The sequence below is a fragment of the Meles meles genome, chromosome 16 (assembly GCF_922984935.1).
Source record: "Meles meles chromosome 16, mMelMel3.1 paternal haplotype, whole genome shotgun sequence".
Lineage (NCBI taxonomy): Eukaryota > Metazoa > Chordata > Mammalia > Carnivora > Mustelidae > Meles > Meles meles.
The window spans coordinates 56,983,131-56,997,083 of NC_060081.1; the positions used below are offsets into that span (position 1 = coordinate 56,983,131).

The following is a 13,953-nucleotide window of genomic DNA, read 5'->3' on the forward strand; positions in this document are numbered from 1 at the left end:
TTAAAAAAGAAACCAAACTCAAGAGATGGAAAGGGTAGACATACAAAGTCTCCCTCCTACTCTTGGTCCTCACCATACAGCTTTTTCCCTACAGGCAACCAATGTTGTTTTCTGGCTCATGAATATCCCTTCAAATATATTTTATGCAGATATAGAAGTGTTCCCTCAACACAAATCCAGTGTGCTTTTAAAAGTTCTGCAGGGCAGGGGGGCACCTGGGTGGCTCAGTGGTTTAAGCCTCTGCCTTCGGCTCAGGTCATGATCTCAGGGTCCTGGGATCGAGCCCCGCATCGGGCTCTCTGCTCAGCAGGGAGCCTGCTTCCTCCCTCTCTCTCTGCCTGCCTCTCTGCCTACTTGTGATCTCTGTCTGTCAAATAAATAAAAATAAAATATTAAAAAAAAAAAAAGTTCTGCAGGGCAGTGATGTTCTTTTTCAACAGGCGCTGAATAATCCTGCTTTGAAAACTGTGTAACTCCTGTAGTGATCACTGGCCATTATGGGAGCCAGGGGCCCACAATTGGACTTGCTCTCTTGGGGTGGTTCAGGGATTGCAAACAAGGAGCCCTGGTACTTCAAAAACACTTAGCAGCAGCTGTAAGAGAGTGGTGTTGATGGTGATGAGGTGGATACAGAGTAGAAGCAGCCACTTCCCCTGGGAGAAACTTGCACAGGGAGTTGTTTTGGGCTGCTTAATAGGGAGTTGCTTTATCTTCTTGCCTGAGAGTTGCAGTGGTTTTTTGGATGGCCCACATGACTTCAGCTACCTTCCAGATACTCTGAGTCCTTGAACTGGCCAGGCAGTTGGCAGGTGGTTGCCTGGTCTGTTCTTAAGGGACACTGCGTTGGAATGCATTGATTAAAGATGCATTAGTGTGCCCTTGGACACCTGTTTCCAGTAAATTGCTGGGCCTTAATTTTTTTCCCGTTTGAAGATACCGCATACTCATTAAGGAACATTTCGAAAACACAGGAATGTTGAAGAAGCAGGGAAAATCACCTCTAGTCCCATCACCTAAAGTGGCCCGCTGTTGATGTTGTGATGTGTCTTATTTTTATAGAATTGTGATTGCAAGCATTTGGTTTTGTAAACTGCTTTTTCATTTACGATAAACATTTTCCATGTCATTACAGGACCTTGGTAAGTGTCATTTAAGAAGATGGGTTAGGGGCACCTGGGTGGCTCAGAGGGTTGGGCCTCTGCCTTCGGCTAGGGTTGTGGTCTTGGAGTCCCGGGGTTGAGCCCTGCTTAGGGCTCTCTGCTCAGCAGGAGGCCTGCTTTCCCCTTTCTCTCTGCCTGCCTCTCTGCCTGCTTGTGATCTCTCTCTCTGTGTCAAATAAATAAATAAAATCTTTAAAAATAATTAAAAAAAATAAAAAGATGGGCTAGCATGGCAGGCCTTTCTAGTCAGATGATGTGAACATGAATTTGGTTATAGACAGAGATGCCTATAGGAGCCAGGCAGGAAGTACAAATGAGCAAAGCATGCTGGGAGTGAGACATAGGGAGCAGGACTGGGGAGGATTGGAGAGGTCAGGTCCTCCAAAGAGGCAGCTGTTTCTCAGGTCCCATTGTTGCAGTTAGGGCATGGGCCAAGGGCTGTCAGATATTCCCATTCCTCAAGAGAAGCATAAGACCTGGTTTTTTAAAAATGTGAAATTGGTAGGGTTTGGGGTTTTTTTTTTGTTTTGTTTTGTTTTTTTGAGAAAACATTTTTGAGAAAATTTTAAGCATTCAGAGAATAATATGAGAAACAATCAGGATTGGGGCACCTGGGTTGCTCAGTGGGTTAAAACCTCTGCCTTCCGCTCAGGTCATGATCTCAGGGTCCTGGGATCGAGTCCCACATCCGGCTCTCTGCTCCTCGGGGAGCCTGCTTCTTCCTCTCTCTCTCTCTCTCTCTGCCTGCCTCTCTGCCTACCTGTGATCTCTACTGTCAAATAAATAAAATCTTAAAAAAAAAAAAAAAGAAACAATCAGGATTTACAGCTGTTAACATTTTCTCTTATTTTCTTCAAGCCTCATTTCCCATTTGTTTTGTTTTATTTTCTTCAAGCCTCATTTCCCATTTGTTTTGTTTTGTTTACTTAACTCCCAACACAGGACTCTAATTCATAACCCCTCAGATCAAGAGTCTCTCACTCCATCAACTGAGTCAATCCAGAGCCCCTCCCTGTATTTTTTTTTAAGAGAAATGATAAACTATTATAGATAAAATTGAAATATCCTTCCCATTTTTAAACCCATTCTCTACTTCTCACATTTGAGCAGCTGCTATCATAAATTATTGTATATCTTTATTAACATATAATGTATTATTTCCTTCAGGGGTACAGCATTTTTTTACTACTTACATATACATAAATGCAATTCCATGAACACCATATTGTTCTGTAAATTTTTAGTCATAATTATCACTCTGCACTTGTTTTTTTCACTCAGCCTGTTTATTTTTCCATGTAAATATATATAAGTCTAATTTGGGGTTGGCAGACTTTTTCTGGAAAAGATCAGGCAGTAAATATTGTAGGTTTTGTGAGCCAGCCTGTCTCTGTTACAGCTACTCAGCCTTGCCATTTTATAGCTAATGCAGCCATAGATGATATGTAAACAAAGGGTTATGGCTTTGTTCCAATAAAATTTTATTTACAAAAAACAGGTCGTCGGCTCGGTTTGGCCCATGGGCTATAGTTTGCTGACCTCTACTCTAATGCATTCCTTTTACCTACTGAATAGTATAGTGTCTATGATATGATTACACCATGTGTTATTTTTCAGTTCCCCTGAAAATAGATATCCAGGTTGTTTCCAATTTTTCTATTTTAACATGCTGCAGGAAGCATCCTTGTCCATGTTTCCTTGTGTACATGTGCAAAAAGTTGTTCACTAGGACATACACATACATAGTAGTGGAATTGCTGAGGCTTATTTTTTCTCTTTTTTAACAAATAAAATGGTCTGAGTAAAATGCTTCAGGTAGAATGAGACCAGTTTGTGACCTCTGTCCTAGAATCTCTGTAGGAAGCCAATAGTGGGATTCTTTTTTTTTTTTATTAAAGATTTTATTTATTTATTTGACAGACAGAGATCACAAGTAGGCAGAGAGGCAGGCAGAGAGAGAGGAAGGGAAGCAGGCTCCCTGCTGAGCAGAGAGCCTGATGCAGGGCTTGATCCCAGGACCCTGGGATCATGACCTGAGCAGAAGGCAGAGGCTTTAACCCACTGAGCCACCCAGGCGCCCCGCCAATAGTGAGATTCTAACCCACACCTAGTTCTAGAATTTGAGGTAAGACTGTGACAACTAGCAAAGGTGAGGGTGCGTTAATCCAACTGTAAGGGCTGGAGAGCCATCTGGAAGAGGTCATTGCCATGAGCAGTGTGAAACTGACTTCCTCAGTGGACAAAAGAGGTGAAGTTGGGGAGAGATGCGGTTTTTCATGGGGTTTCATTCAGACTGTGGTTGTTCATGTCGGAATAACAAGTTCTAACAGAAAATGTCTTCAGGATGAAGGTGACGAGCTGCTGACCTGTGGTTGCTTCTTTCCTGGCAATGCCGTGAGTTCCTTTAAAGATTTATCACTGTAATTAGACCGGCTAGAAGGAGAATAAGGAAGGTAATAAAGTAAAGAAAGAGTGTCAGGGCATCCTTCCAAGAAAACCCTCTCCTTTGAGCAGGACCCACAGCAAGTTTTTAAGCCCTAGTGGCAGGAAATTAAATTAGCCCATCTTCCCAAAGTTCTACGTCAATAATACATGACTAGTTCAGTCGAGCTCAGTGGGTTCTGAAAAGAAATGGTGTTCTGTGTTCTGAGTTGAGATTTAATTAAGGGGATGCAGGCTTTGGGAATTCTTCTTTTTAAAACATTTTAAACATGATTGTAGGTCATTATCATACCTTTGTTTTTATCATTTCGGAGAGCTCAAAAAATAGACCATGCTCTAATACAAGCAGCTGAACATCAAGGTCACCCTGCTGCAGGCTTTTTTTTTTTTTTTAAACAGACTTGGGGCCACATTGTTCTGGTAGGTAAGAACTGCCTCTTTAGGAGTATGCAATGCAGAAAAATTGATCTCTCCACTGATGCATTTGCCACTTACCAACCCCCCAACCTTTTTTTTTTTTTAAGTTTTATTTATTTAAGCAATCACCCAATGTGGGGCTCGAACTCACAAGCCAGAGATTGAGAGAGTTGCAGGCTCCACCGACTGAGCCAACCCATCACCTCCTCACCCCCACCCCTACCATTTCTTAATCTGAGTCTAGGACCTTGTGTAAACCATCCCATGCGCTGCAGCAGAGGCCTCCCCAGAGAAGGCTCAGGGGGCTGGGGTTTGAACTTGGCACCTGGACAGCTTTTGCAGGTCTCTGCTGACATGGAGGCAGAGACAGGCTCGGGTCACAGCTGCAGTGGTAGCTTGGGGGCCATTGCCCTGGAAGAGAAAGGGAGATGTAGTAAGCAGACTGGCCATTCTAACATGCAGTTCTTTCTTCTCAAAATGGTAATAGCACATAACAGGTGAGGAATGAGGGACTTTTACATGGTTTTCCTTAAATGGCTTGAGCTTCATTTTTTTTTTTTTAAGATTTTATTTATGTATTTGAGAGAGAGCAAGAATGAGCAAGCACAAGTAGGGGGAACAGTAGAGGCAGAAGCAGGCTGAGCAGGGAGCCTGATGCGAGGCTCGATCCCAGGACACTGGGATCATGACCTGAGCAGAGGGTGGATGCTTCACCGACTAAGCCACCCAGTTACCCTGTGAGCTTCACTACTAATGAAACATTGATTAGGTATTTGGATCTCAGTTTAATCTGATTTTTTTTTTTTTAGGGTGACGACTACAAACTGAACAAGAGAATAAAAGTTAGGGCTCACCAGTAATCTCTGGAATGACCCTTTGATGAGGGTTTTGGATGAATCTCTATTGGTTTATTTTAATCCAGCTTTATGTTAGTTCATAACGTACTTCCACCTTTGTAAGTACCCCTTAGCCTTAAAATCATCCATAAAGAAGGAGAATTATCCCTGTCTTACCAATTTTATAGAAAATGGGTTCCAAGAGGATTAGAGGTCTTCTAGCTCTTCAGTCTAGACATCTAGACATTCTAGACATTATTTGATACATGTAATGACTAGAAAGTACAAAAAATAACTTTTCATGTTTCCAATTGCTTAGCAGCAGCCGAATTTTTGATAAAAGCTTAATGGGAGAACATATTGACTCTATATTTATTAATGTACATCACATAAGCCACAGACTGGCCCATCACTGCCTTACATTCTCACACTTCTTTGTTGGCAGGGAATAGGTCACCCTCACAACTAAAAAGAAATTGTGCTGTCCTAAGGGTCTGTTGAAATCACAAATGCATATATCCTGTGAGCCAGCAGTTACGCTGTTAGAAATTTATCTTACAGATACACTTTCCCACATGTGAAAGGATGTGGGCCTAGTTTTTTTCACAGTAAAATAGCAGAAACAGCTTAAGTGCTGGGATTGTGGTTAAGTAAATTGATGCTTCCAGGCAGTGGGATATTTTGCTGCTGTTACAAAGAATAAGTTAGCTGTATATTTATTGAGGGAACATGGTTTAGTGAGGAAAAGCAAGGTGCAGGACACTGTTATTACTGTGTATAACATTCAACACTTGTGTTAAGAAGGAGGGGGTAAGTATGCACTAATACGTAATTGCTTGCTATGCATAGACTAGCTCAGGAAGATTAAAAATCTAATAATACTTGCCTTGTGGGCAGAGACCTGGGCGGCTAGAGAACATGTAAGGGAAAAGGACCTGTCATTAAAGAGGTCACTGAATCAAGAAGCAGGAGAATCACCTACTTAAAACAAAAACTAAAAAACACCCCACACTGAGGTTTTTAGGAATTTGGGATCCTCGTATGTATCTCTTCACTCTGATCTGCTTGCTTGCTACCCCTTCCCAAAGGACCCATTTAGTCATCCTTTCTTCCGTTCCCTGAGTTTTCCCGGCACTAAATGAAGTTCTCTTGGTTTTACTTAAAAATTTTTTATTTAAAGATTTTATTTATTTATGTGACAGAGAGAGAGAGCTCACAAGCAGGGGGAGCAGCAGAGGGAGAGGGAGAAGCCGGTTCCCCGCTGAGCAAGGAGCCCAATGTGGGACTCGATCCCAGGACCCCGAGATCATGACCTGAGCCGAAAGCAGAGGCTTAAACATCTGAGCCACCCAGGCGCACCTACTTAAAAATTTTTTTTAAAGATTTATTTGTTGGGGTGCCTGGGTGGCTCAGTGGGTTAAGGCTTCTGCCTTCAGCTCTGGTCATGATCCCAGGGTCCCAGAATTAAGCCCCGCATCGGGCTTTCTGCTCAGCAGGGAGCCTGCTTCCTCCTCTCTCTCTCTGCCTGCCTCTCTGCTTGCTTGTGATCTCTATTTGTCAAATAAATAAACAAAAAAACTTAAAAAAAAGGAATTATTTGTTTATTTTAGAGGCAGGGAGGGGCAGAGGGAGAGGAGAGTCTCAAGCAGACTCCGTGCTGAGCATAGAGCCCCACGCGAGGCTTGATCTCATGACCTTGAGATCACGACCTGAGTAGAAACCAAGAGTCAGGCAAGGCTTAACCTACCCGCCACTTAGGCGCCCCTACTTAAAAAAAAAAAAATTTTTTTAACACCTATTTTTTTATTTGCATTCAAATTGTCTTCAATTTTTTGGTTGAATAAGTGCTTTCTATATAATGTATTATACCACATCCTCACTTATTTGCATACATTTTGCATAAGCCATAGTTTATGATTTTAGAATGGAAGAGTATTATTGGCACAAGGTAGGAAATACAAACAGAGCATAAAGTGAAGTTTTTTCTCTCTCTCTCTTGACCTGAGAGTTCTCTAGGCCCACAGTTCCCCTGCTGAGGCTGCCGCTGTTCCCACTTTGATATGCATGCTTCTAAGAATATTGTTTTGCATATCACACATAAACGTGCATGCATGTATCCGCCAGCTTACACCCCGTGTTAACTGTACTGTGCACACGGCTCCTCATCTACTTTTTTCACTTAGCAGTGCGTCTCGGGATAGGGTTACATTTAGATTAGCACGTTCTTTTCAGTTACTGCACAGGATTCCACGGTATATATGTTATTACATATATATGTTTTCAGGCAGCTCCCTCTTGATGGGAGCTGGGGTGGCCCACAGTCTGTTGCTACCACAACGAATATCCTTGTATCTGTGGGGTAAATTCTTAGAATTACAACTGCTACATCAAAAGGTATTGATAGATAGTTCCAAATTGCTCTCCGCAGAGGTTTTAGTAGTTCAGCAGGGCAGAAGATTATCCAGGCTTTTAAAAGGATTCTAGCTGTTGCAACCTGGAGTATAAGATAAAGTATCAGTCAGGGGGAAGACAGGCCCATTCACACAGCTGGTGGACTAAAGTGTGTACTTTCCCCACTGAAGCTCGTTAAGATCCCGTGAAGAAATGCAGTGTGCATTGTAGTCCTTTCTGGAGCCATCAGAAGGGTAGCCAGAGGAAGGTGACGTGGGTGGGCTAGGTGCTGTTGACTAGCCCTCAGTGACGACTGTACTGTCCTCACTTACTTTTTGCTTTTTTCTTAGGACCTTAGCATCCTGAGACGTTTTGGATTCATAGGCCTCAAGGTTGACCCGGTCAGAGTCCATCATGTCCAAGTTAAAAAGCTCGGAGTCCGTCAGGGTGGTGGTTCGCTGTCGGCCCATGAACGGCAAGGAAAAGGCCGCCTCATATGATAAGGTGGTGGACGTGGACGTGAAGCTGGGGCAGGTGTCAGTGAAGAACCCCAAAGGCGTGGCCCATGAAATGCCCAAGACCTTCACCTTTGATGCAGTCTATGACTGGAATGCCAAGCAGTTTGAACTCTACGATGAGACATTCCGACCACTTGTGGACTCTGTCTTGCAGGGTTTCAACGGGACGATTTTTGCCTATGGACAAACTGGGACTGGGAAAACCTACACGATGGAAGGAGTCCGTGGTGACCCGGAGAAAAGAGGGGTCATCCCTAACTCATTTGACCACATCTTCACCCATATCTCTCGATCCCAGAATCAACAGTACCTGGTCAGGGCTTCTTACTTGGAGATCTACCAGGAGGAGATCCGAGATCTGCTCTCAAAGGATCAGACCAAAAGGCTCGAGCTCAAAGAGAGGCCTGACACTGGCGTGTACGTGAAAGACCTGTCTTCCTTTGTCACCAAGAGTGTGAAGGAAATCGAGCACGTGATGAATGTGGGGAACCAGAACCGCTCTGTTGGCGCTACCAACATGAACGAGCACAGCTCACGCTCTCATGCGATTTTTGTAATCACCATTGAGTGCAGTGAGGTGGGCCTTGATGGAGAAAACCATATCCGCGTAGGAAAACTGAACCTTGTGGATCTTGCTGGCAGCGAACGGCAAGCCAAGACCGGTGCACAAGGAGAAAGACTGAAGGAGGCGACCAAGATCAACCTGTCTCTTTCAGCCTTAGGTAACGTCATCTCTGCCCTAGTGGACGGCAAAAGCACTCACATTCCATATCGGGACTCAAAGCTGACCAGGCTCCTCCAAGATTCTCTCGGTGGCAATGCTAAAACTGTGATGGTAGCCAACGTGGGACCTGCCTCGTACAATGTAGAAGAGACTCTGACCACTCTCAGATACGCCAACCGTGCCAAAAACATTAAGAACAAGCCAAGGGTCAACGAGGACCCCAAAGATGCCCTCCTTCGAGAATTCCAGGAAGAAATTGCTCGGCTCAAGGCCCAGCTGGAAAAACGGTCCATTGGCAGGAGGAAGAGGCGGGAGAAGCGGAGGGAAGGTGGTGGCAGTGGTGGGGGCGGGGAGGAGGAGGAGGAGGAGGGAGAAGAGGGTGAGGAGGAAGGGGATGATAAGGATGATTACTGGCGGGAACAGCAAGAAAAACTGGAGATTGAGAAGCGGGCCATTGTAGAGGACCACAGCTTGGTTGCAGAGGAGAAGATGAGGTTGCTGAAGGAGAAGGAGAAGAAGATGGAGGACCTGCGGCGGGAGAAGGACGCGGCCGAGATGCTGGGCGCCAAAATCAAGGTACCGCAGCCTTCCTCGGCCCCTCTGTTCTCTCAGGACTTTCCGTTTTATCCAAAAAATGATATGACAGATGAAGTCCCTTTCAGTGTTACATTCCCAACAGCTCGGTGGGATCCAGTGTCCAGTAAACATTTGCTGAATTAAAGTAAAAGCCATTTCTTCTCGTTTATGTCAAACTCATAGGAAGAATAATTATTACATATGTGCAGGGTATAAAAAGCAGCAATAAAACTGACACCCAGGGGCCCCACAGCCCATGTGGCAGATAAAACAGAATCCCTGTCTTTACAAGCTTTGTGTCCCCCTCCCCCAGAGCTAGCCCTTGTTTCGAATTTGGTGTTTCCTGACTTTTCTTTATGGTTTTCTCATATAGGTATGTGTCTCTAAAAAAAAGAAAGTTCCACATAATTTTGTACTTTTATATAAATGAAATCCCCCTCCTGCAGTTTGCTTTTACTTGCCCAACCTTACGTAATGAGATTTGTCCAGACTGACACTTGTACCCGTGATTCATTCATTATTACTGCTCTGAGAAGCATGTGGTATTCCATTCTCCTGATAGTGGGTTGTTTCCATTTTTTGCTATGAATGCTTTTGTACTTGGCTCCAGGAGAACACGTATGAGCAAGAATTTCTTACCTGGCACCATTAGGTCCTCAGGATTGTACAGCTGTAATTTTGCTAGATAATCACAAGTTGTCTCAGTGGTGGCCACGTGAAGCAAAGCTTCTACCAACACGGTATAAACTCTGGTTGCTCCTCATCCTTACCAGTGTTTATGGCTATCTGCTTTTTTTCTTATTGACATATAATGTATTATTTGCCCCAGGGGTACAGGTCTGTGAATCATCAGGCTTACACACTTCACACACTCTCCATAGCACATACCCTCCCTAGTGTCCATCACTCAGCCACCCGATCCCTCCTCTCCCACCCCCCAACAACCCTCAGTTTGTTTCGTCAGATTAAAAGTCTCTTACGGTTTGTCTCCCTCCTGATCCCATCTTGTTTCATTTTTTCCCTCCCTACCTCCCACCCCCCCAACCCTGCCTCTCACATTCCTCATATCAGAGAGATTGTATGATAATTGTCTTTCTCTGACTTATTTTGCTTAGCATAATACCCTCTAGTTCCATCCATGTATGACTATCTGCTTTAATTCTCTATAAAATGGTATCTCATTGTGGGGGTTTTTTGTTTGTTGGGTTAGCCCAACTTGGGGCTTGAACTCATGACCCTGAGATCTAGACCTGAGCTGAGATCAAGACCTGAGCTTACCTGACTGCGCCACCTGGGTGCCCCTCTTTGTGGTTTTATTTTATTTTATTTTATTTTATTTATTTATTTGACAGAGATCATAAGTAGGCAGAGAAGCAGGCTCCCCGCTGAGCAGACAGCCCGATGTGGGGCTCGATCCCAGGACCCTGGGATCATGACCTGAGCTGAATGCAGAGGCTTTAACCCACTGAGCCACCCAGGCGCCCCTCTTTGTGGTTTTAATATGCACTGCCCCCAATCGTAGAAGATACAGAACAGTTGCCTTGCCCCCAAATGCTCCTGTGTAGTCAGCCCCCTCCCTCAACTGACTCTAAGCCCTGTGAGTCAGTGGCTGACTAGCATTCTAGAGCGTGGAGACTCCTGAGTCTTTTCTTTCTGGTGCCAGTGTACCATTCCATCAGGCACCCAGACTCTGGGCTCCCACTGGCCTTTACTGGCAGAGGAGAGGACAGAGCCAGCCCTGGAAATCTGAAAATGACTGCTGCCTGCCCATAAGCCAGAACAGCTCTGAGGTGTTGGGTTCTTTCTTAATGAATTTGTGAAAACTCTGACTTCACCTCTCAGATGTATCCTTGTTTATTAATTTAAAAATGACCAGTGATCTCTTTTTTCTTGCCTCCCCTGCCGCCACTGTATGAAGCTGTGGCTTTATCTGTGGCTTCATCTGTGGCCCTTTCACAGAGCTGCATTCTCTTGTACTTCAGAGGCTCAAGGGTCCTTTCCAGAGCCTTCAAGACCCGATGTGAAAATGAAGTCCAATACAACACAGTTAGGGGGTCACTTTGTTCTAGGGAGGGGCTTAGTCCGGGATTCAGCGTCAGATGCCACTTCATCCCTCCTCATTCCTGCACTTGACATGTAACGGGGAGTGCCCATGTTTGATGTGCGTGCTGGTTTTTAGGATCACATCTGTTATTCAAACCCAGGAACACCTAGACTCTCTAAACAACCTGGGTTATTTGGGCAACTCTCAGAGGCCAGGTGTGGCAAGACTCAATATTACCTCAAGGTCACTGAATCTCTTAGATTTTTTTTTTTATTGGAGAATATTACTTCTGTCTCTCAAAATCTCTGGATGCTATAAAATCATAGGACAAAAGTATTGTAGAGCTAGAAGGAATGTGTGTGTGTGGGAGGGGTGGGTTAGTAATCCAGGGCAACCACTTCATTTTGAGAGAAGAGGAAATGGGCCTAGGGGTTCCCTGAAAGATGTTCGTAAGTTTCTTTTTTCTTTTTCTTTTTTTTTTTTTTTAAGATTTTATTAATTTATTTGACAGACACAGATCACAAGTAGGCAGAGAGGCAGGCAGAGAGAGAGAGGGAAGCAGGCTCCCTGCTGAGCAGAGAGCCCGATGCGGGACTCGATCCCAGGACCCCGAGATCATGACCTGAGCCGAAGGCAGCGGCTCAACCCACTGAGCCACCCAGGCGCCCCTGTTCGTAAGTTTCTTAAAAGCAAGGTCATCGGGGTGCCTGGGTGGTTCAGTGGGTTAAGGCCTCTGCCTTCGGCTCAGGTCATGATCCCAGGGTCCTGGGATTGAGTCCCGCATCTGGCTCTCTGCTCAGTAGGGAAACTGCTTCCTCCTCTCTCTCTCTCTGCCTCTCTGCCTACTTGTGATCTCCATCTGTCAAATAAATAAATAAATAAATAAATAAAGGCAAGGTCATGGAGGTTTTGGATTCTCTGCTTTTTCGGTACAAACTGTTCCCATGGCTTTACCCGCTGCCTAAATATTTGCTCAAGGTGACCTGTCTACATAGCAAGCCCAGAGCTGTCTCCTAACATTTGATCCTGATAGTCTCTGCCCACTGGACTTTCCAGAGATGGCCATGGCCACCCAGAACCTGTTTCTGCTTACCTTTCCTCAGTCAAGCCAGACCCCTAGGAGTTATCCCTGTGAGCTGTCCTTCCCTCTCCTTTATGGCCCAGTCAGTCCCCGGGCCTCTGAATCCTACGTCATCGGATTGACTCTCTTGGACCCATCCAGTTTGCTCTCTCCCGCCATTACTGCCCTAGCCCAGGCCCGGATCCTCAAAACAGCCTCCTGACTGGTCTCCCTCCACCCGGCCTGTCCTTTTCCAGTCATCCTTCCTGTGGTGGGGGAAGATGTTTCTAAAAACCAAAACTGACTGTGTAAAACACAAATCTGTGTACCCTTATGCTCAAAGAACAGTCAGTGTGATTCCTGCGGGTCTCAAATCAACTTTAGTTTCCCTTAACAGGGCTTTGATGTTTTTGAACTGAGCCTTGATTGCTTTGCCAACTTTGTGTATCACCACTTCCTACCCTACCCTCTCACACACCATGTTTTGTTTTTCTTTCCTGAAGTTTTTATTTATTTATTTACTTACTTATTTATTTATGGGGGGGGGGCTTGTGCGAGCAGAGGGAGAAGGAGAGGGGAAGGAGAGAGAATCTCAAGTAGATTCCACGCTCAGCACTGAGCCCCCTGAGATCATGACCTGAGCCGGCATCATGAGTTGAATGCTTAACCGATTGAGCCAGCCAAGCACCGCTACATCAATTTTTTTTTCCTTAGCTTATTCCTATTTTTACTTCAGCACTCTTGAGACAGGATTTTTCCTTGATTCCCTCCAAAAGCCTGAGTTCTTTCCCTCCTGTATGCCTCTCCTATTATTACTCTGTCTTTTCTTTTCTTTTTTGAAGATTTTACTTACTTATTTGATGGAGAGAGATGCAGCAAGAGGGAACACAAGCAGGGAGAGTGGGGGAGGGAGAAGCAGGCTCCCCACTGAGCAGGAAGCCCAACATGAGGCTCGATCCCAGGGCCCTGGGGTCATGACCTGAGCTGAAGGCAGACGCTTAACAACTGAGCCACCCAGGGGCCCCTGCTCTGTCTTTTCCTCATGCTCGTGTCTGCCTGCATAGCATGAGAGCCTGCTTGCTTATCCGTGGCCCTCAGTGGAGTCTTCAGCCTTGTGATTCATATTCTGTTGCCTCCCTAGTACCTAGCACATAGGAGGGACTCAATATGTTTTAAGTAGGGTCAATACTTTGTACATACAACCCCCCGCCCAATTTTTTTTAAGAAAGCTGAAACTCCTGTCATCTAGGAGGAGCTGTATCTTTAGTGTTTCTGAGGTAAAGCCCCAGTGGAGCCACCTCAGCCCCACCTCGGTGATGGTAAGGACACTGCTGTGCACAGTCTGTCTTCCCCCAGAGTTCACCCCTTTGGCTCAGTCCTGAGCTCATGATGTTTTACAGGCTTCCCTCTGAGGAGATATGTTCTAAGGGAGCTCATTCACGAGATGGATTCTACTCTTTTCTCACTCAGGCCATGGAGAGTAAGCTGCTTGTTGGAGGAAAAAACATAGTAGATCATACAAATGAACAACAGAAAATCCTGGAGCAGAAACGGCAGGAAATTGCAGAGCAGGTAACTTTTCATTCCCGTTTGAGGAGAAGGGCGCGGGACAAGGCGCACCAATGTTACAGAGCAAATATCTCTTTTATTATATTCTTCAGAGGGAATGAAAACGGGGTGTTCAGCCCCTTCCCAGTGGGAGACTCTGATCTGGAGCACCCAGCCCTGTATTCTTGTTTAGACATAGTCTGTAGGCAAGCTGATGAATTTTGTGATGTTGTCCAG

At 45.0% G+C, this 13,953-nt stretch overlaps 1 protein-coding gene across 3 annotated transcripts in view; it reads left to right on the forward strand.

Annotated features, from left to right (window-relative positions):
- The window catches only part of KIF3B (kinesin family member 3B), a 43,756-nt gene that overhangs the window by 16,014 nt on the left and 13,789 nt on the right, over nt 1–13,953 (forward strand). Inside the window, exons 1-3 of one of the 3 annotated variants that reach the window (XM_045981299.1) lie at nt 3,504–3,554; nt 7,597–9,064; nt 13,639–13,740. In XM_045981299.1, coding sequence (XP_045837255.1) covers nt 7,661–9,064; nt 13,639–13,740 — 1,506 coding nt within the window. In that variant the 5' untranslated portion in view covers nt 3,504–3,554; nt 7,597–7,660. Of the gene's footprint in view, nt 1–3,503; nt 3,555–4,828; nt 4,975–7,596; nt 9,065–13,638; nt 13,741–13,953 lie in introns of those variants that run through there. The other 2 variants (XM_045981297.1, XM_045981298.1) reach the window with 2 other exon arrangements.